Source organism: Delphinus delphis, chromosome 8, assembly GCF_949987515.2.
Source record: "Delphinus delphis chromosome 8, mDelDel1.2, whole genome shotgun sequence".
Classification (NCBI taxonomy): domain Eukaryota; kingdom Metazoa; phylum Chordata; class Mammalia; order Artiodactyla; family Delphinidae; genus Delphinus; species Delphinus delphis.
In genome coordinates this window covers 60,634,376-60,657,407 of record NC_082690.1, presented here as the reverse complement: position 1 = coordinate 60,657,407, position 23,032 = coordinate 60,634,376, and the positions used below count along the sequence as shown (strand labels likewise).

At 44.3% G+C, this 23,032-nt stretch overlaps 1 protein-coding gene across 3 annotated transcripts in view; it reads right to left on the bottom strand.

The window, feature by feature from the left end:
- The window catches only part of CLPB (ClpB family mitochondrial disaggregase), a 153,490-nt gene extending 133,121 nt beyond the window's left edge, over nt 1-20,369 (bottom strand). For all 3 annotated transcript variants that reach the window (XM_060018328.1, XM_060018330.1, XM_060018329.1), the window contains exons 1-2: nt 19,935-20,369; nt 16,393-16,444 (exon numbers count right to left, since the gene is read on the bottom strand). In XM_060018328.1, coding sequence (XP_059874311.1) covers nt 16,393-16,444; nt 19,935-20,337 — 455 coding nt within the window. In that variant the 5' untranslated portion in view covers nt 20,338-20,369. The remainder of the gene's footprint in view (nt 1-16,392; nt 16,445-19,934) is intronic.
- Between the last annotated feature and the right edge of the window lie 2,663 nt (nt 20,370-23,032).

The following is a 23,032-nucleotide window of genomic DNA, read 5'->3' as shown; positions in this document are numbered from 1 at the left end:
CTTCAAGTGGAAAATGATTATAACGCAATCTGTTTTGCAATACTGCAGCAAAGAATGAAGGTAATACATATACAGTATCTGGTACTCTGCCTCACATAGAGTGGGTATCTAATAAATGGCAGCTATTATTATTAGGGAGGGTGAGCTTTCTGGAAAAGGAAGGGCTTGAAGGGGGCAATGAACCACGAACAGGATCTAGATAGGGGTGTGAGGAGAACAGGGGTAGAGTTGGAAGTGCTACAAAGGCTCACAGGTAGGAAGAAGTAAGCTGTGTGTTTAGGGCTAGAGAAGCCAGTTCTGACTGGAATGGGGGTTCTTGGGACAGAGGGGAGCCGGCTTGGCTGGGAGGAATGCAGGGGTGGGGTGGGGCCTGTCAATGAAGAGCAGAGTTGAGGGCAGGACAGATAAGGGATCTAGATTTGACATTTATCTTCAGGAACCTTATAGACTCCCAGTAAGGCAGACTGAAATGGTTCTCCGTTGAGCTACAAAATATCTCCCTGAGCCTGGAAAAGTGCTGGGAGGAAACTGTGACCCAGGCAAGCTCCATTCTGCTTCCGGCCTCATGGCCTCCTCATCTGTAAAATGAAGTGGTGGGTCACTTCCAAGGGGGCGACTTTGGGTAAATTACTCAAACAATCCAAATTTCTGTTTCATCATCTATGAAATGGGGCTATACTACTTACACAGTTTTAAGGATTTAGTGATTTAAGTCTCACGTAATGCCCATCTCTAAAAAGGCATTCAATAAACATTGGTCACTATTAGTAATAGTTAATAATGTTATTAAAATATTATTATTTTATGTGCTTTATAATATACATATACAATGAATATATGTAAAAAATATACAAAAGTATGCTGTCAAAGTAATATGCTACAAACATTAAACAAAACTCTGAATATACATGGGTTCTAAAAAAATGTAGTAAAACTAAGCATGATAGGCTGGGTGCCTTTCTGCTCCACCTTAATATCCATTTACCTTGTGTTCATTCGCTGGGGTCTCTGAATGCACACTAGGAGCTTAAGAAAAATGAAGAGGGTAAAAATAGATTATCCAGAAAATCCTACCCATTATCTTAATTTATTTTGCTAGTTCAGGGGCAAACACTTAGTGTAATTAACAACACTCAAAAACAACACCTACTATGTATTGAGCACCTGGTATGTGCCAGGCACAGCACTCGCTGGTTTTTCTCATTTAATTTTCTCATTTAATACTCACAGCAAAGGTGTGAGGTAGGTCAATCATCATCCCACTTTGCAGATGAAAAATCTAAGGCTAGAGAGGTTAGGCTACTTTCCCAAGGTCACAGAGCTAACAAATGGCACAGGTGGGATCCAAACCTTGTTTTCTCAGACTGACAGCTGGGAGTCAAACCTTGTTTTCTCAGATTCTGAATTCCTTACTGACAGGATTCCTGCCAGTGATATGAAAACCTCTCCAGCAAACCCACTGACAGAGTCACAAGAAGAGAACCACTTATGGCCTTAGGAGGACTTTGGGCCTGGGACCACTGCTCCAAAGAGAGGAGAGGGAAGGAAGCAGGATGTAGAAGAGCCTTAAAGTTCGAAAGTCAGATTTTCTGAGGAGGCTTTTCAAACAGGACAGAGAGAGCAGAACTGTGAGGTAAATTGCTACAGTGAATATGGTAAGCCCAGTAACATATTAGTTTGACTATTTTTAATATTCTTAGATTTCTCTATGTTCCTCAGTTTCCAGGAAAACTCCACGGGAAAAAATCCAACTGGTTCCAGTCATGCTGACAGGATTTGTGCTATAACCATGACTGAGCTGGGACTTTGGAGAAGAAGCACTTGGGCCACAGCAATGGTGGTGGGGAGATACAGCCTGACAGCTGCCCCTGCTGGGGAGCCCTGGGGCACAGCAGTTTTGTGGTCTCACTGCCTCCATGGCTAGATCAGTGCCCAAGAAGACGCTGGCACACACAAGCTGGTAGGCACTCAGATTGGCTCCTAATGTTTCTCAGCAATCAGAATGGTTGCTGAAGAGGGCAGACAGCAGAAGCAAGAAGAACTACAATCCTGCAGCCTGTGGAATGAAAACCACATTGACAGAAAGACAGACAAAATGAAAAGGCAGAGGACTATTTACCAGAAGAAGGAACAAGATAAAACCCCAGAAAAACAACTAAATGAAGTGGAGATAGGCAACCTTCCAGGAAAAGAATTCAGAATAATGGTAGTGAAGATGATCCAGGACCTCGGAAAAAGAATGGAGGCAAAGATCGAGAAGATGCAAGAAATGTTTAACAAAGACCTAGAAGAATTAAAGAACAAACACCTAGAAGAATTAAAGAACAAACAGAGACGAACAACACAACAACTGAAAAGAAAAATACACTAGAAAGAATCAACAGCAGAATAACTGAGGCAGAAGAATGGATAAGTGACCTGGAAGACAGAATGGTGGAATTCACTGCTGCAGAACAGAATAAAGAAAAAAGAATGAAAAGAAATGAAGACAGCCTAAGAGACCTCTGGGACAACATTAAACACACCAACATTCGCATTATAGGGGTCCCCGAAGGAGAAGAGAGAGAGAAAGAACCCAAGAAAATATTTGAAGAGATTATGGTCGAAAACTTCCCTAACATGGGAAAGGAAATGGGCACCCAACTCCAGGAAGCACAGAAAGTCCCAGGCAGGATAAATCCAAGGAGAAACACACCGAGACACATAGTAATCAAATTGAACAAAATTAAAGACAAAGAAAAATTATTAAAAGCAACAAGGGAAAAACAACAAATAATATACAAGGGAACTCCCATAAGGTTAACAACTGATTTCTCAGCAGAAACTCTACAAGCCAGAAGGGAATGGCATGATATATTTAAAGTGATGAAAGGGAAGAACCTACAACCAAGATTACTCTACCCAGCAAAGATCTCATTCAGATTCGACAGAGAAATCAAAACCTTTACAGGTAAGCGAAAGCTAAGAGAATTCAGCACCACCAAACCAGCTCTACAACAAATGCTAAAGGAACTTCTCTAAGTGGGAAACACAAGAGAAGAAAAGTACCTACAAAAACAAACCCAAGACAATTAAGAAAATGGTAATAGGAACATACATATCGATAATTACCTTAAATGTGAATGGATTAAATGCTCCAACCAAAAGACAAAGGCTCGCTGAATGGATACAAAAACAAGACCCATAAATATGCTGTGTACCAGAGACCCACTTCAGACCTAGGGACATATACAGACTGAAAGTTAGGGGAAGGAAAAAGGTATTCCATGCAAGTGGAAATCAAGAGAAAGCTGGAGTAGCAATACTCATATCAGATATAATAGACTTTAAAATAAAGACTATTACAAGCGACAAGGAAGGACACTACATAATGATCAAGGGATCAATCCAGGAAGAAGATATAACAATTATAAATATATATGCACCCGACAAAGCAGCACCTCAATACATAAGACAAATGCTAACAGTTATAAAAGAGGAAACCGACACAGGAGCACCTCAATGCATAAGACAAATGCTAACAGCTATAAAAGAGGAAATCGACAGTAACACAATAATAGTGGGGGACTTTAACACCTCACTTACACCAATGGACAGATCATCCAAACAGAAAATTAATAAGGAAACACAAGCTTTAAATGACACAAAGGATGAGATAGATTTAATTGATATTTATAGGACATTCCATCCAAAACCAGCAGATTACACTTTCTTCTCAAGTGCACACGGAACATTCTCCAGGACAGATCATATCTTGGGTCACAAATCCAGCCTCGGTAAATTTAAGAAACTTGAAATCATAGTAAGCATCTTTTCCGACCACAACACTATGAGATTAGAAATTACAGGGAAAAAAAACGTAAAAAACACAAACACATGGAGGCTAAAAAATATGTTACTAAATAACCAAGAGATCACTGAAGAAATCAAAGAGGAAATAAAAAAATACCTAGAGACAAATGACAAAAAAAACATGACGATCCAAAAACCTATGGGATGCAGCAAAAGCAGTTGTAAGAGGGAAGTTTATAGCAATACAATCCTACCTCAAGAAACAAGAAAAATCTCAAATAAACAACCTAACCTTACACCTAATGGAACTAGAGAAAGAAGAACAAACAAAACCCAAAGTTAGTAGAAGGAAAGAAATAAAGATCAGAGCAGAAATAAATGAAATAGAAACAAAGAAAACAACAGCAAAGATCAATAAAACTAAAAGCTGGTTCTTTGAGAAGATAAACAAAATTGATAAACCTTTAGCCAGACTCATCAAGAAAAAGAGGGAGAGGACTCAAACCAATAAAATTAGAAAAAGGAGAAGTTACAACGGACACCGCAGAAATACAAAGCATCATAAGAGACTACTACAAGCAACTTTATGCCAATAAAATGGACAACCTGGAAGAAATGGACAAATTCTTAGAAAGGTATAACCCTCCAAGACTGAAGCAGGAAGAAATAGAAAATATGAACAGACCAATCACAAGTAATGAAATTGAAAATGATTAAAAACCTTCCAACAAACAGAAGTCCAGGACCAGATGGCTTCACAGGTGAATTCTACCAAACATTTAGAGAAGAGCTAACACCCATCCTTCTCAAACTCTTCCAAAAATTTGCAGAGGAAGGAACACTCCCAAACTCATTCTATGAGGCCACCATCACCCTGATGCCAAAACCAGACAAACATTACCACAAAAAAAGAAAATTACAGACCAATATCCCTGATGAATATAGATGCAAAAATCCTCAACAAAATCCTAGCGAACAGAATCCAGCAACACATTAAAAGGATCATACACCACGATCAAGTGGGATTTATCCCAGGGATGCAAGGATTCTTCAGTATATGCAAATCAATCAATGTGATACACCATGTTAACAAATTGAAGAAGAAAAACCATATGATCATCTCAATAGATGCAGAAAAAGCTTTTGACAAAATTCAACACCCATTTATGATAAAAACTCTCCAGAAAGTGGGAATAGAGGGAACCTACCTCAACATAATGAAGGCCATATATGACAAACGCACAGCAAACATCATTCTCAATGGTGAAAAACTGAAAGCATTTCCTCTAAGATCAGGAACAAGACAAGGATGTCCACTCTCACCACTATTACTCAACACAGTTTTGGAAGTCCTAGCCACGGCAGTCAGAGAAGAAAAAGAAATAAAAGGAATACAAATTGGAAAAGAAGTAAAACTGTCACTGTTTGCAGATGACATGATACTATACATAGAGAATCCTAAAGATGCCAGCAGAAAACTACTAGAGCTAATCATTGAATTTGGTGAAGTTGCAGGACACAAAATTAATGCACAAAAATCTCGTGCATTCCTATACACTAACAACGAAAGATCAGAAAGAGAAATTAAGGAAACAATCCCATTCACCATTGCAACAAAAAGAATAAAATACCTAGGAATTAAAAAAAAAAAAAAAAAGAATGGTTGCTGAGCAGCTGAGCGCATCAATCCCCTCTCAACCACCCCTGCCCCGCCCCCAACTCAGCTGTCACTGCTGTTAGAATAAGACAAAGCTCCTTACTATAGGCAGCCTCCAATGCCTTGCAAGACCTGCTTATTCTCCAAGCTCCTGGCACCCCCCTCTGAGCTGCAGTCCCATCAGCCTTTTTCAGTCCTTCACACCTGCTGTTGTTCCTCCTGCCACGGGGCCTCTATAAACAAAAGTTCCTTCTGCCAGGAAAGCTCTTTTTATCCTTCTTCACCTAGGTTAATTCTTCCTCTCCTTCACTTCGGACTCAAGCTTCCTCTGGGAAGCTTTCCCTGACCAGAGTAAATCTCTCAGAGGCACTCAGGATTCTCCATACCATTCCTTTGCAGCATTTGTCACAGTTGTAATTTCATATTTGCATGATTAACGTCTGACTAGGCTTTAAGTTTCATGAGGTGAGGTCTGTACATTTTTGGCTTACCACTGATCCATCAGGGCCTAGCACAGTGCCAGCACACAGTAGGCACTATTTGTTGAATGAATAAATGACTGAACTAATTCACCATTTTTATTTTTTTCCTAGGGGATGTCAGTTCCTCCATTTACAGGTTTATTATGACTGTAAATAACTGTTAACGTCTGCCTAACTCTTACCATTCACCAAACACTTTTACAATTCTCAATAAGTATTTGTTAACTGTTTACATGAACAGAGATGAACAACACAGCAATGGTCTCCCACCTCCAAAACTCACAGTACTGTGAGAGAGACACACACAGAGAGAGAGAGAGACAGAGAGACAGAGAGAGACAGAGAGAGAGAGGAAGAAGGAAACAGATGACCCATCCCAAAAGAGGGTGATAAGTGCTACCTGGAGGGCTAGGGAAGGCTTCCCTGAAGACGTGACACTGATGAACCAAAGGATGGGTAATTTTCTAGACCACAAGAGTTCACCTGCCTGGAACTCTCACGAGATCCTGGGAGGGTGGCCTGTGAAGTTATCTTACAGTCGAAGTCACTGAGGAAGTTAAGGGACTACCAGCTCAAGGCCATACAGCCAAGGACCAGTGGGGCCAGCACTAGAGGCTCAATCCCAGGGCTGGGCTCCCCTTCAGGGGCATCCCTCCTTCCCCCAAGCCACCCCAGTAAGCCCTGGCTGTTCTCTGCTCCTCGGCTTGGCCAACCACCTGACTCTGCTGGGGTTCTCAGCAGCTGACTGGCTGTTTCCACAACTCACCTACTCTCGAAGTTCATAAAAAGCTGCTAACCCAATCTTCCCCAGTTGCTTTCCATCACCAGGGAGCAAGCAACCAGAGACTCAGTAAGTCCACACCTCAGAAAAGGTGCCAGGCCCTGGACCACTCTGCAAAATTGCTTGTTTGGTGAAGGTCCACTTGAGCAAGCCCTGGTGTTTTAGTGTGTGATTTGGACCCTCCCCAAAGGGCTCAGTTTTTTCTGTAGAGCTTAACCCTGAGAATTATATTTCAGAGTTCTCAGTGGGAAGCCCATTAACAAGATTTGGAAACTAAGATTCAAAAAGGGAGGGTCTATTACCTACTAAGGGTCATAGAGACAGTTACTGTAACAGAAGTGGAACCCAGGTCTTGTTTTCTTTATTTAATAATCTTCACTTTAATGCCAATTATTTATATAAGAGAACCACTGAGAATTAATTTCTGACAGTATTATTTTAAATAAAAAATATCATCTTTAAAGTTATGTGACGACGTTAACAGATGAGGTTTGTAATATATTTTAAATACATACTGCTCTTCTCTCTAAAATCCAAGCCAGGTATTTAGTGACAAATTCAGTGGCAAACTTTAATAACTTCAGTCAAACTTTAGTAACTTTTCTATCAGTGACTCATTCTGTCTCCTGAATAATAATGAACTTAGTAATTCCAGGGTAATGCAGCAACTAGAATGGTCTAGGTTTAAATCCTGTCTCTGCTGGCCTTCTTCCTGACTCTCTGTCCTTGTTTCCTTATCTATAAAGTGGAGGTAATGATATCTATCTCTTGGGATTGTTATAAGCATATACTTAAAAAGCTTAGAATTGTGCCTGGTACATTACAAGTATTCAATTACTGCTAGCTGTTATTTTTTTTAAACGTCTTTATTGGAGTATAATTGCTTTACAATGTTGTGTTAGTTTCTGCTGCATAACAAAGTGAATCAGCTATACGTATACATATATCCCCATATCCCCTCCCTCTTGCGTCTCCCTCCCACCCTCCCTATGCCACCCCTCTAGGTGGTCACAAAGCACAGAGCTGATCTCCCTGTGCTATGTGGCTGCTTCCCACTAGCTAGCTATTTTATATTTGGTAGTGTATATATATGCCTGCCACTCTCTCACTTTGTCCCAGCTTACCCTTCCCCCTCCCTGTATCCTCAAGTCCATTCTCTACATCTGCGTCTTTATTCCTGTCCTGTCCCTAGGTTCTTCAGAACCTTTTTTTTTTTCTTCTTAGATTCCATATATATGTGTTAGCATACGGTATTTGTTTTTCTCTTTCTGACTTCACTCTGTATGACAGTCTCTAGGTCCATCCACCTCACTGCAAATAACTCAATTTCGTTTCTTTTTATGGCTGAGTAATATTCCATTGTATATATGTACCACATCTTCTTTACCCATTCATCTGTCGATGGATACTTAGGTTGCTTCCATGTCCTGGCTACTGTAAATAGTGCTGCAATGAACATTGTGGTACATGACTCTTTTTGAATCATGGGAACCCAGGTCTTCTAATCCTAAAAACCTTGTATTCTTTCTGTAACACTATGCTGCCTTCCAACATCCCAGAATTCAAAACAACCTGTGTGGGTTATACCCTGGCATTCAAAAAATGCTCTCAAAAAGCATCAAATTACAAGAGTGATGCCAGTTAGGCCTTGACTTTTGGCCTAGGATAAAGCTTTTGTTTCAACCTACTGCAAGCCACAAGAACATTTACATATTTACTGGTTAAGAGAGTCAGATGTTTTGGTTGCTCTGATGCCATCATTAATATCTTCCCATCAAGCCAAAATGATACAACAATCAATAGACAGACAGCCTCCCTGAGGCCCCGAGACAGCCAAATGTATTTACCAGCCAGGGTTTTTGTTAATTAGATAAAATCCCTGGATCAATATGCAGAACATTTACCTATACTGTAGCTAAGCACATTCTGGACACCTTAATCCTGGCACGTGGACAGCAAGCGCCTCAAGCCCCAAGCTGGGGCATCTGGGGACAAGAACCAAACCAAGCCATCAATGCAGAGCTAGAATAAATGTGTTTAGCCTTCAACAAAACCCAACCCTTTCTTCTTTCCTGTGTTGCAAATCAAACCAGACTTTTTCCCAAAGGTATCTAGTAAAAAACTTTTAACTGGTATGAAGTACTTTACTGCCTAAAACCATCAAACCAGAAATCAAAACAAGATGTCAAAACAATCTCTAAACCAATCATTGAGGCAGCATGCTATATATAGCGGGAAGAGTCAGAAAGACCCATTCAACTGCCTAGTTGACCTCTCCACTTGAATATCTCACTGAAACGTTAAACGCAGCATGTTCAAAACTGAACTCATCATTTTCTTCCAATCCAGTCCTCCTCTAGGATCTTCATCTCAGCGAATGGTAACAGCATCTCCACAGCGGATCAAGCCAGAAAACAGAAATTCATTCTTAATACCTTCTTCTCCTTAATCAACCATATCCAATTCTATTCATTCATTCATTCATTCATTCAAGATTCACATATTGAGTACCTACTACATACCAGGTACTGACACTGTTCTACACAACACCAAGTCCTGTCTAGCTTACCTCCTCCATCTCTGCTACTGACATCTTACTTCAAGTCACCACCTGCCATCATCCTCTCTGGTCTGCACTACTCCAGTCACTTTCAACCGGTCTTCTCCATCCACCACAGCTCTATCAATCTATTCTCCACAGAGCAGCCAGAGTGATCTTTTAAAATTACAGATCTAGATCATGTCACCATGTATGTGTCTTTTTCTCTCACATACACACACCTTAAAATTCTTCAATGGCTGCCCACTGTTCTTAGTAAAAATAAAAATCATTAACTTGGCCAACAGATCCAGTGTGATATGGTCGTTGCTTAACTTTCTAACTTTACTTCACACCCTCTCCCACTTACTCTCTAGAGTCCAGTCATACTGGCCTTCTCTAATTCCTTCACATCTCTGCTTGACTCAAGGCCTTCTACCTACTGCCCCTCTAACACAATGTTCTAGTTTTCTCTTCATCCTTCAGAGTTCACTTCAATCTCACTCAGATGGTTTGCCTTACTGACCACATACCCCCACCCCTAACCCCTCCTATACTCAAGGTTAGATTCCCAAGTGTCTTGTACTTCATTTTTTAAAGAGTTTTATTAAGATATAATCCACAGGACTTCCCTGGCAGTCCAGTGGTTAGGATTCCGTGCTTCCACTGCAGGGGGCACAGGTTCAATCCCTGGTTGGGGAATCTAAGATCCCACATGCCGTGAGGCACAGCCAAAAAATAAATTAAATAAATATTTAAAAAATTCTCCTTTAGGGCTTCCCTGGTGGCGCAGTGGTTGAGAGTCCGCCTGCCAATGCAGGGGACACGGGTTCGTGCCCCAGTCCGGGAGGATCCCACATGCCGTGGAGCGCCTGGGCCCGTGAGCTATGGCGGCTGAGCCTGTGCGTCTGGAGCCTGTGCTCCGCAACGGGAGAGGCCATAACAGTGAAAGGCCTGCGTACCGCAACAAAACAAAACAAAACAAAACAACAACAACAATAAAAACTCTCCTCTATAAAAAAAAGGAGAAATAAAAAGGATATAATTCACATACCATAAAATCCATCCATTAAAAGTACACAACTCAATTGTTCTTAGTAGATTCAGAGTTGTGTGATCTTGACTACTAACCTCAGAACATTTTCATTAGCCCAGAAAGAAACTCTGGACCCACTAGCAGTCACTCCCTGTGCCCTCCCAACCCCAGCCTCTCCAGTCCTTGGCAATCACCAATCTACTTTGTCTCTATGGATTTGTCTGTTCTGGACTTTTTATGTAAATTGAATTATATAATATGTGGTCTTTTGTGTCTGGCTTCTTTCACTTAGCATAATGCTTCCAAGGTCATGTTGTAGCATACACCTAGCAGTACTTCATTTCTTTGTACTGATAAATAATATTCCACTGTATGGCGATACTATATTTTTATTTATCCATTGATCAGTTAATAGACTTTGGAGTTGTTTCCCTCTTTAGGCTACTATGAATAATGCTGCTGTGAACGTTCACGTACAAGTACATTAATATACATGTTTTCATTTCTCTGCAGTACATACCTAGGAGTAGACTTGCTGGATCATAAGGTAACTCTATCTTTAATATTTTGAAGAATTGCCAACTGTTTTCCAAAGCAGTTACACCATTTCACATTCCCACCAGTAATATATGAGGATTCCAATTTCCCCACATTCTTACCAACACTTGCTATTATGTCTTTCTGATTACAGTCACCCTAATGGGTAAGAAGCAGTATCTCATTGTGGCTTTGATTAGCATCACCCTAATGCTAATGATGTTTGGCATCTTTTCACACGCTTATCGGTCATTTGAAAATCTTTTTCAGAAAAATGTCTATTCAGATCCTTTGTCCATTTTTAAATTGGGTTAACTTTTTTATTCTTGAGTTGTAAGAGTTCTTTACATATTCTGGATGCAAATCTCATATAATTTGCAAATATTTTCTCCTTTTCTGTGGGAGAGTCTTTTCACCTTCTTAAAAGTGTCCTTTGAACACAAATGTTTTTAATTTCCATGAAGTCCAATTTACCTAATTTTTTCTTTGGTTTCCTATGCTTTTGGTGCCATATCTAAGAAGGCTTTGCCTAGCCCACAGTCACAAAGATTTAATCCTATGTTTTCTTCTAAGAGTTTTATAGTTTTAGCTCTTACATTTAGGTCTATGATCCATTTTGAGTTAATTTTTGTGTATAGGTGAGGGAGGACTCCAACTGCATTTTTTTGCATGTGGATATCCAGTTGTCCCAGCACCATCTGTTGAAGAGACAAACTGTTCATCACTTTGAAGTACATAATTATAATTGCATAATTAGTCACCTGGCTCCCGGTTAGACTGTAAGTACCAAGAGGGCAGGAACTGTGCCAATCTTGTTCACCACTCTACCTCCAGCACTCAGTCCAACGCCTAGTTCCTAATAAGCAGTCATATATATTGGTTGAATTAAGTAATAATTCTATTATTAATAATGAACACTCAACAACTCTGTAAGTTATAGGTACTATCATTTCCATGTTACTTAGTCTTACAGAAGTTAGGCAACTTGTGCCTTGTTTTGCTGGTTCTCGATTTTTGACTTAATGTGCTCCCTCTTCACCTGAGAAGAGGGTCAGTGAGCTCCTCCAGAGCGAGGACTGCTTCCCCTTCCTCATTTTGTTGCCACCAACACAAATTCAGCTTAGGGCCAGGCACAATGGACAGGCTGGACAGATGAGTGACTGAGGGACAAATGGACAATGCCCTCCACGACCAGATCCCTTCCTATCTCCAGTCTCTCCTGGCCTCAGGCTGTGATCCAGCAACACCAAACAGTAATTTCCCCTCCTCACCACACACTCTAGGCTGTTTCTTGCCTCAGTGCTATCACTTACACTGTTCCCTTTGCCTGGAACGCCTTCTCCTTCTATTTGCTAAGCCCTCCTGACATTTTAAGACTCTAATCTTTTTCACTAGGAAATGTCTGAGAGGTGTCATTTCCTCTAGGACATCTTCTCTGGTCCCCCAGGTTGATTAGTGGTATATCCTGGCCTCCTGTCTCAGCACTGATCACACTGTGTTACCACAGTTTTCCCCAGACTCCTTCACTGAGGGCAGGAATCATGAGTGGTCAGATGTCCCCTGTGCCAAGTATGCAACCCAGCATATGACAGGTGCTCAGTAAAATTTTGTCAAATGAACAAATGAATCCTGGAGAGAAAGGGTAGGCAGTCTGCAGTCCAAGATTGACACCATCAGACTTCCTTCTTTTAAAAAGCGCTTGGGCGGATGGAAACAACTGAGTTAAGCACTCAGCAGAGGGCTTTCCTGGTGGCACAGTGGTTAAGAATCTGCCTGCCAATGCAGGGGACATGGGTTCAAGCCCTGGTCTGGGAAGATCCCACATGCCGCAGAGCAACTAAGCCTGTGTGCCACAACTACTGAGCCTGCACTCTAGAGCCCGCGAGCCACAACTACTGAAGCCCGCGCGTCCACAGCCTGTGCTCCGCAACAAGAGAAGCCATCGCAACGAGAAGCCAGCGCACCGCAACAAAGAGTAGCCCCGCTCGCCGCAACCAGAGAAAAGCCTGCGCGCAGCAACAAAGACCCAACGCAGCCAAAAATAAAATAAATAAATTAAAAAAAAACTAACAGAAAAAGCACTCAGCAAAGGCCCAGCTCCCTGCCGGGAGAAGGGAAGTGGGTAGGGGTATAGTCTTTCACCCAAGTTTGTTCGAAAGGAAATGTGATCTCCACTGGGAGAACAGGAGGCCTCACTTCTGCCAGCCCCGACAGCTCCTCACATGGCTCAGCTCGAGGTTGGACAGATGTGCCTTCAGACTGCCCTGTGCCCTAGGTTTCGGGTGAGTGGATCCTGAGTCCAGAAGCCAGGCTTGGGTTTGGGCTAAGCCCAGAAGCAGGGCCACCTGCTCATGCTGCTGACAGGTGGGACAGGGGCCTCAGGACTGGGCTTCCACTCCTGAAGAGCGAGACCTGAACTTGCTAACAAGGTTTAAGTGCCTTGGGGGAGGAAGGAAACAGTTGCCACACAGGGAGAAAGGAGGAGAGGACAATGGGAAGAAAAAGGGACCCAACCCTCCTCTGATATAGCCAATGGGAGTATGGAAATAAGACTCTGGATTGTCTACTTCAGGTTTGCTGAAAAGTCAGTAAAAAGCAGCTTTCCCCAACTTTCACTGTGCTGGAGAAGAGGATAAGACATGTGGGAAACCAGACCTTGTCCCTGCCCTGGGGAGGCACACAATCCAGTGGTTTAAGGTGAAGTCTAGCCCAAACCTTCTTAATATAAAAAAGAGTGTGGCGAGTGGCAGAACCTTCCCTGCCCCTTTAGCCAGGCAGGCCCATACCACAAACGATTAGCCAGCTCTACATAAAACAGGTCAACAGTGCCCACACTTCAGGTGGCTGTCCAGAGCTGTTGGCTTGCTGCGTGAGGATTCCTCATCTGTTCCTGATTTGGGCAGCATGGGAACCGCACTGGTTTTCCTGTTCATGGGCTGAGTGCCTCCTCAGTCCTGATGTTCAGTCCTGCTTCTCCCACCTGACCTCCAACCTCTCTTCTAGCAAAGGATTCCTCTCCTGCCATGGCTAACACGGCTCTTCCTAGATGACCCACGTACCTTCCCAGACCAGCAGGCAGGTGTGGGGCAACGGGCAGATCACACTCAGCTGGGAGGAGTCAAGGAAGTCTTCACAAGGGCTGTAGGACTTGAGCTGACGCTGGGAGGCTTTAAGCAGAGGGTAATGAGCACTGTGTACAGAGAGTCATCTGTGTGGAGGGTCCACACCTAGAACCTAGGAACTGCAGATTCCAGAGTATCCTTAAAGAGGATGATGAAATTTCCCGCCTCTGAGCAGAAGAGCTTCAGATCGCTGCCCTTCACTATCCAGAGCTCTCCCAAGGCTCTGGGGCCAGCGGAAGGTAGGGGGCCATCAAGGCAGAGACACACACAGCATAGAATCCAGAGAGGGCAAGAAGGAAAGGAGGGTAGAGGACAATATTATTACCAGGTCTGAGTTTTATTCCAAATACTGATTTAACCACACATCATACACATGGTGACCCAACCACGTATAAACTATAGTAGATATCTTTTAAAAATTGAGAATGGAATTCTATCCTGGTATCGGCAGGTCTGTTGGGCAGAACTAAAGGCCAGGACACACAGAGGAAGAAATTAGGGGTAGCGTTAAGCACCTGTGCAGAGTCTAGGGCGTAAAAAGGCTAAACAAGGACCTGCAGTAGGAATTCAAGAAAGCTTCCTTCTAGCAAGGGTGGTCGGGCTCTCCCCACTCCTACCTGTAGGTCTAGCTCTCTGAGTGGGAAGAACTGTGATTGGTAGGTTACATGTTTGTTTCCTTGAGACCAGGTGGTGGTGGAGAGGGGAGACTGTCAATTCTGAGGGGCAGGGTCTGTGCCTTGCTCATCTCTGACCCCCTCACGAGGGGTGAAGGGAGATTCTGATTGAGTCATCATGACCAAGAGAGATAGGACAAGAGGAGGCAGGAGAAAGGCAGGTTAGAGACTGGTGACACACAGGAAAGTCCCTACAGACCCTATCCACACAGGCAAGCATGAATGTTGTGAATCACACACACAACATAAATTCAATCACTTCCTGTAATTTTGTGGCAGGGGTTTACCTGCTAATGAGAAAAATGTGTATTTGAAAGAGCTAAATCAATCAACCCTTGGGGGCTCAATGGAACAGGGTAAACTCAGCCTCCCCTAGGTGATGGAAAGGTGGATTCACAGCACTGCTGCTCTGTAAATGCACTGCCTATACTGGCTCACCAGAGGAAAGCAGCAGTTACCTCAGCAGTCATCAACAGGTGATTAAAGGGTCAGCAAAAGCCTTAAAGCACGGGGCACAGCCACTTTCCACCCCCTCATGCCATCGTACTGCAGCAGAAGGAAATGAGGCTCATCCGTTTCTGGCCACGCACTGCCTGGAGTTATGAATGGCTCTTATAACAACAAGCTGACATCTGTGCTTGGTTTTAAAGATGCATCATCGCATGTTTATTAAACTATTGCTCCATAATATTTATTTGGCTACGAAACAACTTCCAGCCCATACTTCCAAAAGTGGTTTATTAAAAACTAAGCCTTGAACATTAATACTCAAAAGCACCCTTGAGAATCAATAATAATGCTGCAGATAAAATGCAAGGGAATCAAAGCAGTAAGTCTTGATGGGGGCTGTGACTGCCTTTCAACACTTTCTTGTATGTTCAGGCAACTGGAGTGAGGGAGCGCACCAACGGGTGTGCAGCGCTGGGCACAGTGACAGCCTCTCCAAACACCTGACTTCCTGTTTAAAATGTGGACATAGTGGCAGGGAAGGGAGGATGTCCTATGACCACCTAGCTCTATACAAAAGGCAAAAAATGGTCAAAGTTAGGCCTAATGCGGGCCACTAGTTTCACCAAGAATGAAGCCTCTGCCCCTGAATAACAGCCCCATACTGATGCCCTATGTCTGAGCATCCGTCCAAGACACAGACTCTGCCCTGCCCTGGGCACCAGGCGGAGGCCCGAGTGAAGTCCTGTCCCTGAGCAAGAACAAGTCTCAGATCTAACTGACCAGTGGTCACTAGGGGAACAGCTGAGCCAGGGAGGCTAGAAATGCAGTCAGCCCCTGGGCAGGAGCCCAGCATGTGTACCCAGCCCTGCAGGCAGGCTGCTCTGGCAGAAAGGTCTCTTCCAGCTCCCTCTCAAATCTCCAAGCCTCTCCACTGGTGCCCACCTGCACCCCATCCAGGCAACAAGCAATTACAAGTGACCGATCCCACAGAGAAACAAGAACAAACTCGAAGATTCACTGAAGAACCTACAGGATGCAGAGGAACTCCAAACCACATCCTTCAAAGAACAGAACAGCCAAAGGATCCGGGGATGTTTGGGGCCAGAAAGAAGACACAGGGACTGATTCTCTACCTTAAAATATCTAAGGGTTGACCTGGGCCAAAGGAGCCCAAGTGACTCAGTGACTACAAGGAAGTCACAGCGTTCAGTTCCCAGCTCACTGTGAGGATTTCCTCCAAGGCAGAGCCACCGCCAGAGCAAGGGGCCCATCCCGCTCAGCCCTCCTGCACGGGAGAGCAAGGCCTGGGGTATGACACTCACCTGTTGACTTCTTGGACATTGTTGGCTCGAACAGCTTCCACCAGGGCTGCATCTGAAGAGAGAGGGGGCACTGGTCAAATCCCTGGCCAGGACCTACCCCTCAGGGCTGCTTGGAGGGCCCAGTAAGACAGTGGAAATGGAGGCACTTCAGAAACATGGGCTTTAGCAAGTGAAAGGGCGCCAAGATATACAAAGAGAAAGCTAGTCATCCCCTGCCTACGTGGTAGCCTCTGTTAACAACTTGTCTTCCACATCTTTCTATTAGAGCCCAAACACTTCACTCTCATCACAAAGGTGATCCAAATAACGTGTTAGTACCACGTGTGGCCTACAGTAAACACTCAGTGTGTGAACTCCTTCACTCTTCATTAGCTATAAAGCTCTGCAGGTTTATGTGATTATCATTGTTGTTATTAACCATCCCCCTACCTTGCCCCACTTTCTCCCCCCACTTCAGTTTCTCAGCCTAGTCTTGAATCTTGATGTCACAGGTCACAAGCCCAGCAAGAGGGACAGGATAGGGAGGAGCAGGCAGGGATGTGGACCCCTCTGAGAGTGGAGACAGCCTCGACCAGGAGGCCAGGCTCCAATACACTCTGCCCGCTATTCACCATGTGCTATGGCAGCCCCTCTCCCTCTCAACCCCAGCTTCCCTGACTATAAAGCAGAGACAGTAATCCCTGCCCTGATGGCCTCACAAGGATGCTAAAGAAATGAAATAATGGCTGAAAAATCTGCAAACACCCAAGTGCCAAGCCCAACAAAGGGAGATCCAAAGCAGAGGGTTCCAATCAATCCTTTAGGAATCACCAGGCCTAGCAGAAAGGCAATGTTAAGTCTGGCCTGGCCTGGGCAGCCTGTAGGCTGTTGGCACCACCTTGTGGCCATAGGAAAAGCTGCCTGGCTCGAAAAAACTCAAAAGTCAGCAGAGGCACAATTCTTTCCTGGGCCGGTGCAACACTTTGAGCCCAGCTGGTCCTGCCTGAGCTCCACTGATGGGCACTGGACAGACTCATACCCATCCCTGCCTCAAGGAGCTCTCAGTCCAGCCAAGAGAGTCACCCAGTAAAACATGAGAGGAAGCACTGGAGCCGGGTGGAAGTAGCAGACTCGGGCTCCAGTCCTAGCTCTGCCACTTACTTTCTGTATGAGCTGGCTAACTTACCTAACCTCCGGAGCCTCAGTTTCCTCATGTGTACAAAATCCACCTTATCATGCATATGCAAACCAGTCCTGTGGTTCAGACCTATGCATATGCCTCCACCTCACCTCCTGGCCTAGACTGCAGGGCCAGGTCTTCCTTGGTTACCTTCCCCAGTTGTTCTTCCAACACACACCCAGGCATGCTTGGGCAGCCCCTAGCTAGAAGGGAAACAAGCCTTCCTCAGATATTGCTGTATCCACTCTCCCCTCAGTCTTCAAAAAGAAGTGGCCTCTGCAATGTCACAGAGGGAGTGAGGAATGAGCTGAGATTAGAACCAGGGCCTCCTGGCTCCTAAAGGGCAGTAATGACTGTGCTGCACTGAGGGTCTCAGCTTACAACTCAAAGTAAGGAGACAGGGTAACTGGCAGGTCAGAAAGGTTGAACTGGTCATGGTTTTGGTCATTATCTATTTTGGTGAACAGACCCTAGTCTCTTTGCTAGGGTTCATATGCCACAAAGTCCAATCTGGAGCCTCCCAAAAGCTCTAAGGCAAGACCTTGGACACCTTCCCCCAATCCTTCTAAACATACTGGCCTCGGAACATTCCCTGCTCATCAACTTTCCATTGCCTACAGGAGAATTCCAACCTTTCCAAACCCTTGTGCCTGATATCCAGACCCCACTCCATCTGCTCTCACCTCATTCCAAAGACCCCCTGTCCTCTAACCAGGCTGGACATTCTGCTAGCCTCTATACATGCCATGCTGACCTGTGACTACTTTATCTTTGTTCCCGGAAACCTCTGCGTAGAATACAAACCATCTCAAGGTACATTTACTAAGTACCTATACTAAATACCAGAGACTATGGTGGACAAACAACGTGAAAGTATTAGGGAAAGGAGCTGGCATCAACCTGAAAATATCAAGATGCACTTGCTGCTCTCATGGAACTCACAATATTCACTCTCCTTTTCATCTTTGCCTTATCCTTCGGAACTCAAGTTCAAATTCCCCATCCTCCAGGAAGGTCTCCAATCATTCAGGAAGGCTTTCCCGACCCTGCTGGCCTTCTGATCCCCCAACAACACACTGTCAAACCACTCACCAGACCTACAGGTCTAACTGCCTGCACTGTCCCCTTAACTGGCATTGTGTTAAGTTAGGAGTTCTACATTGAGCTCCAAAGTAGGCACACACAGAGTATAAAAATATTGGAAGTAATAGAATCATAAAAATATAATTTAATTTTTAATATTATAAAAATATTGGAAGTAATAGAATCATAGCATGCCCAAGCTAGAAGAGCCCTTAGGGGTTCTATTTCAACACCCTCATTTTGTAGATGAGAAAACAGAGGACCACTGAGGAGGAACAAAACTCCAAAGTCACAATGGGAGTTAGAGGCAGAACCAAAACAAGATCCCAGGTGTCCTTACTCCCCATCCAAGGCCCTTCCTTTATAGCTGGTCACATCTGTTGAATAAACAAATGAATGTCAAGGGAGTCCCTCCTCTTGGTCCAAAATCTCAGAGCTTGGGATGCATGGAATCTAGGAACACCATGCCTTAGTCTTCTCTCTTGAGGAAAAGCTGAGAACCTGAGTAGCTGGACTCACGTAGGCCAGAAGTCTAGCTCTCTGCCTGCTCTCCCAGTCCTTGCTCGGCTCCATGCACCAAGGGGGGGATGCCAACCTTGGTCAGCCAGCCCCCATGGTTGCTCTGGGGCTCTACAGAGCCACTTCCTTGTCTTCCTTCTCCTGCCAACTGCCCCACATAGCAAGATCACCTCACGCCTGAGACCAGGCACAGCAAAACCTTAGGAGTCTCCCTGATGGATACACCCACGCTGCTGAACTCCAAGAGGAGTCAAAATAACAGCACTGTAAGCGTACTGAGAAGTCATCCTTCACTGTATAAATGGGGAAACTGAAGCTGGAGAGCAGCAAGGGGCGAGCAGGGCCAAAGCTGGCATTGAAACCAAGTCTCCTCTTCCTTTCTCAGGCCACCTTAGGGAGGGCAACTTCTCTAAACCATCTAATGGTTGCCCTTAAAACACGCGCGGTTCCTTGGAGACCTCTTAAAAGAGGAATTGAACCAGGCGATACGGTAGAGAAAATGCTCCCATCGTACAGATGGACAAAGTGATGCTCAAAGAAGGGAGGCTGACCTGTAATAACTGTATTATTATACAATAATAGTTGTACAATTTGGGAAATTATACAACGTAGAGACACTGAACTCTTCGGCCTGCTCTACGACCTGATGATGTCTAGGTCCTACAAGGACTGAGGCTCCGGTGGTCTAAATCTATATGCAACTCCCACCCTCCAAAGATACGCAGTCAGGACACTCCTCCGGCCTCTCACTTCCACAAACCCATACTGTCCCGATAATCACCCTTGTTGGACGGGCTCTTGCTGTAACAGTGTACCACCAGCACCGTTGCCAGCGCCCACACGCCCATTCCGGCCCTGTTCAGGGCCCCGTTCCAGCTGTCCTGTCCAGGCAGAGTGTCTTCGGGGCTAGGAAGGCGTCCCCACGTGGCGGCTGCGAGGCAGGGGGTCTCGGTACCTCCCCTCTGGCGCCCCCCAGTGGCTGTCCCTTCTCTTGTGAGTAAGGCCGGCGATGTTCCAGGGCGCCCCCCGATGGCTGCCCTCAGCCGCTGAGGCTCCCCGCGTCCCCCGGTGGTCACACTCCGGTCGGTGGCACTCCCACGGCTCCGGAGCGGTGGGGACCTAAGCAGCTGGAGGAGCAGCCGCGGCGCCGGCGCTGTTCTCCTCAACACCAGGGACCCCAGCATCGTGACAGCTGCTTCGATAACCCCCTGGTGCCGGCCCCTGTACTGGCCACGTCCAACATGGCTGCCGCGGCGCGTTCGAAGACGCCGCGTAGTGGAATTACGCACTACTTCACGGGAGTGGTAGTCCACAGCCCTAGATCTTGACGCAGCGGAGGAAAAAATAAACTACACTTCCCAGAAGGCCCTGGAACTTGCGCCAGAATGACTGCCGGCTTACGGGAGCCCGAGGCATGTTGGGAAATGGAGATAGGGCGGGGGGGCGCGGCAAGGAGGGAAACAACCAAGTAGGGGCGCAGCGATCGAGAGTTAAGGTTGAAAAAAAAAAAGCAATTTCTAACGATTGTAAATTAAACAGGAATCTTCAGTGAAGGCCAATTATGAAACTTATGTTTATTTCTTTTAGCCTATATCTCTTTTCAGCCTGGGACTGCTTTTCAAAAAGATATCTAGGTAACTGGTGCACCTGAAATAGAAATTCCTTTTCTTTTCCTACACAGCTTCCTTTCGGTTGAAAAGCTGACGCCTAATCTTGCTTGTCTTATTTTCAAAGGGCTTTCACATGGGCTATCTCATCTCATCCTCATGGTAGCTGCATGTGGGAACCTGGGCAAGGACTATAATTCCCGTATACAGGGAAGGAAATTTAGGCTCAAAAGTGAAATGATTTGTCAATAAATCAATAAATAAAGCTCAAGTCTTCTGACTCCAAGCCCATCCTCTCCATTAACACCTGCACCCCCAACCTGCCCTCTCTTCTCCAGAGTGAACCCACAGGTAGGCAAAGGAGGAAGCTCTTCTTTATGCCAGTTCCAGCTCCTGCTCCTGCACTTACTTCACAGTATCAGAGCCTTCCCAGATGACTCTATTTAAATTAATAATCTTCCTTCCCCTGTCTTTCTTATCCTGCCTACTTTTTCTTCATAGCACTTACCACCTGACATACTAAATACTTATTTGTTTATTGTCTTTCTCCAGTAGACGTGAGACCTACGACACAAGGACTTTATTATTTTTTTCACTTTCACACATCACTAGCACCCAGAACAATATCTGGAACAAAAAGAGGTACTCAATAAATATTTGTTCAGTGAATGGCTTACTCTCACTTTATTAGTGTGGGGGAATGACTATGAGCTTTAGAGTCCAGGCAGACCTGGATTTCAATTATGACTCTTATATTTACTACATGTGTGACTTTGGACAAATTTATTTGCCTCTCTGATATTTAATTTCCTCATTTTTATCAAAGATAATAATACCTACCTTCAAGACAATCAGTTGTATTAAATGAGATAATATGTAGACCACCACCATTCCTGGCTCACAGTAGGTCTTCAAGAAATGGCAGCTCTTGTATTGCCTGCACTAGGGGTTTATTGGATTCCCTACTCTAAACTTCTTGTGGGCAGAGATGGGGTTTCTCATCTCCCCATCCCTTAGCAAAGGCACTCAGCAAATAGCTGTTGAATGAATGAATGAATGTTTTAAAAGTACAATAGTCAAAGCATTTTGACCTCCCTATTTTAAGAGATTCCCAGGATATCCTGTCTTTTTAGCCACTCTATTCACTATAGCAGCTTCACCCTCCCTGTTTTCTTAGAGGACTTCTGACTCCCAACTAGGGTTGGTCACAGCAGGAAGGGCGGTCTCTGAGCTCCCATTACCAGGTGGGTCACAAGATGGAGAGCATCTGAGTGTGCAGAATTCAACCCCCCTGCTGCAGACACTTTCCAGGGCCCTTCAGTATACTTAGAACTGCATAACTTTCCAAGCACATATCCATTGATTCTCTCATTTGATTTTCACAAATAACATCTATGAAGGGAAAAAGGCAGTGTTGAATAACTATCAGCATTTGGTAGGGAGTACTGAGAGTGTTAAATGATCAATGTTTGGCTGAGTGAGAAGTAGTGAGGGAGCATGGAATCACCCATTAGAATCAGCCAGGACTCAGTGAATTCTAGATCTTCCAATAACCAATTCAAACCCCCCTAGGTCTCATTGATAACATTTTAAAAGATCTTCAATTCAGGAAGACTTCCTTTTGGTCTGCTCAGAAAGCAAGGATTTATATCAGGTTCTAGTTACCCTACCTGGGCCCCGAGCTTCTAGCTCTTGGGTTGGGGCACAGAGGACTCCAGTTTCATTTAATTTGTAATTAGGTTAGTAGAGATATTGGAGTGGGGTTTAGGAGGAGGCGGAAAGTGAAAGATCAATGCAGTTGCTGGGGTCATCTACTGATGGAGTAGAGTTGGAGACCATTCTATAGGTTTCTAAAGAAAAAACTTTTCCTGAAAAACAACAACACACACACTCATTTTTAAACAAATAATTAAATATATGGTTGATAATGAAAGCTGGATTTTTCACTGTTAGAGAAAGAAGTTATAAGTAAGGAAAGAGAGAAAGCTAAAATGAACCTTGTGGCATTGGATTGGAATTAGGGGTATCAGTATAAACTCATGGTTTTAAAATATATACAAAATAAAATAAAACAAAATATATACAGATAGGGAATTCCCTGGCGGTCCAGTGGTTAGGACTCTGCATTTTCACTGCTGAGAGTGCAGGTTCAATCCCTGGTCAGGGAACTAAGATCCTGCTAGCTGCATGGCTCGGCCAAAAATAAAAAAAAATAATAAATAGATAAAATATATACAGATACATCAATACAGAAATATAGATATGTAAGTAT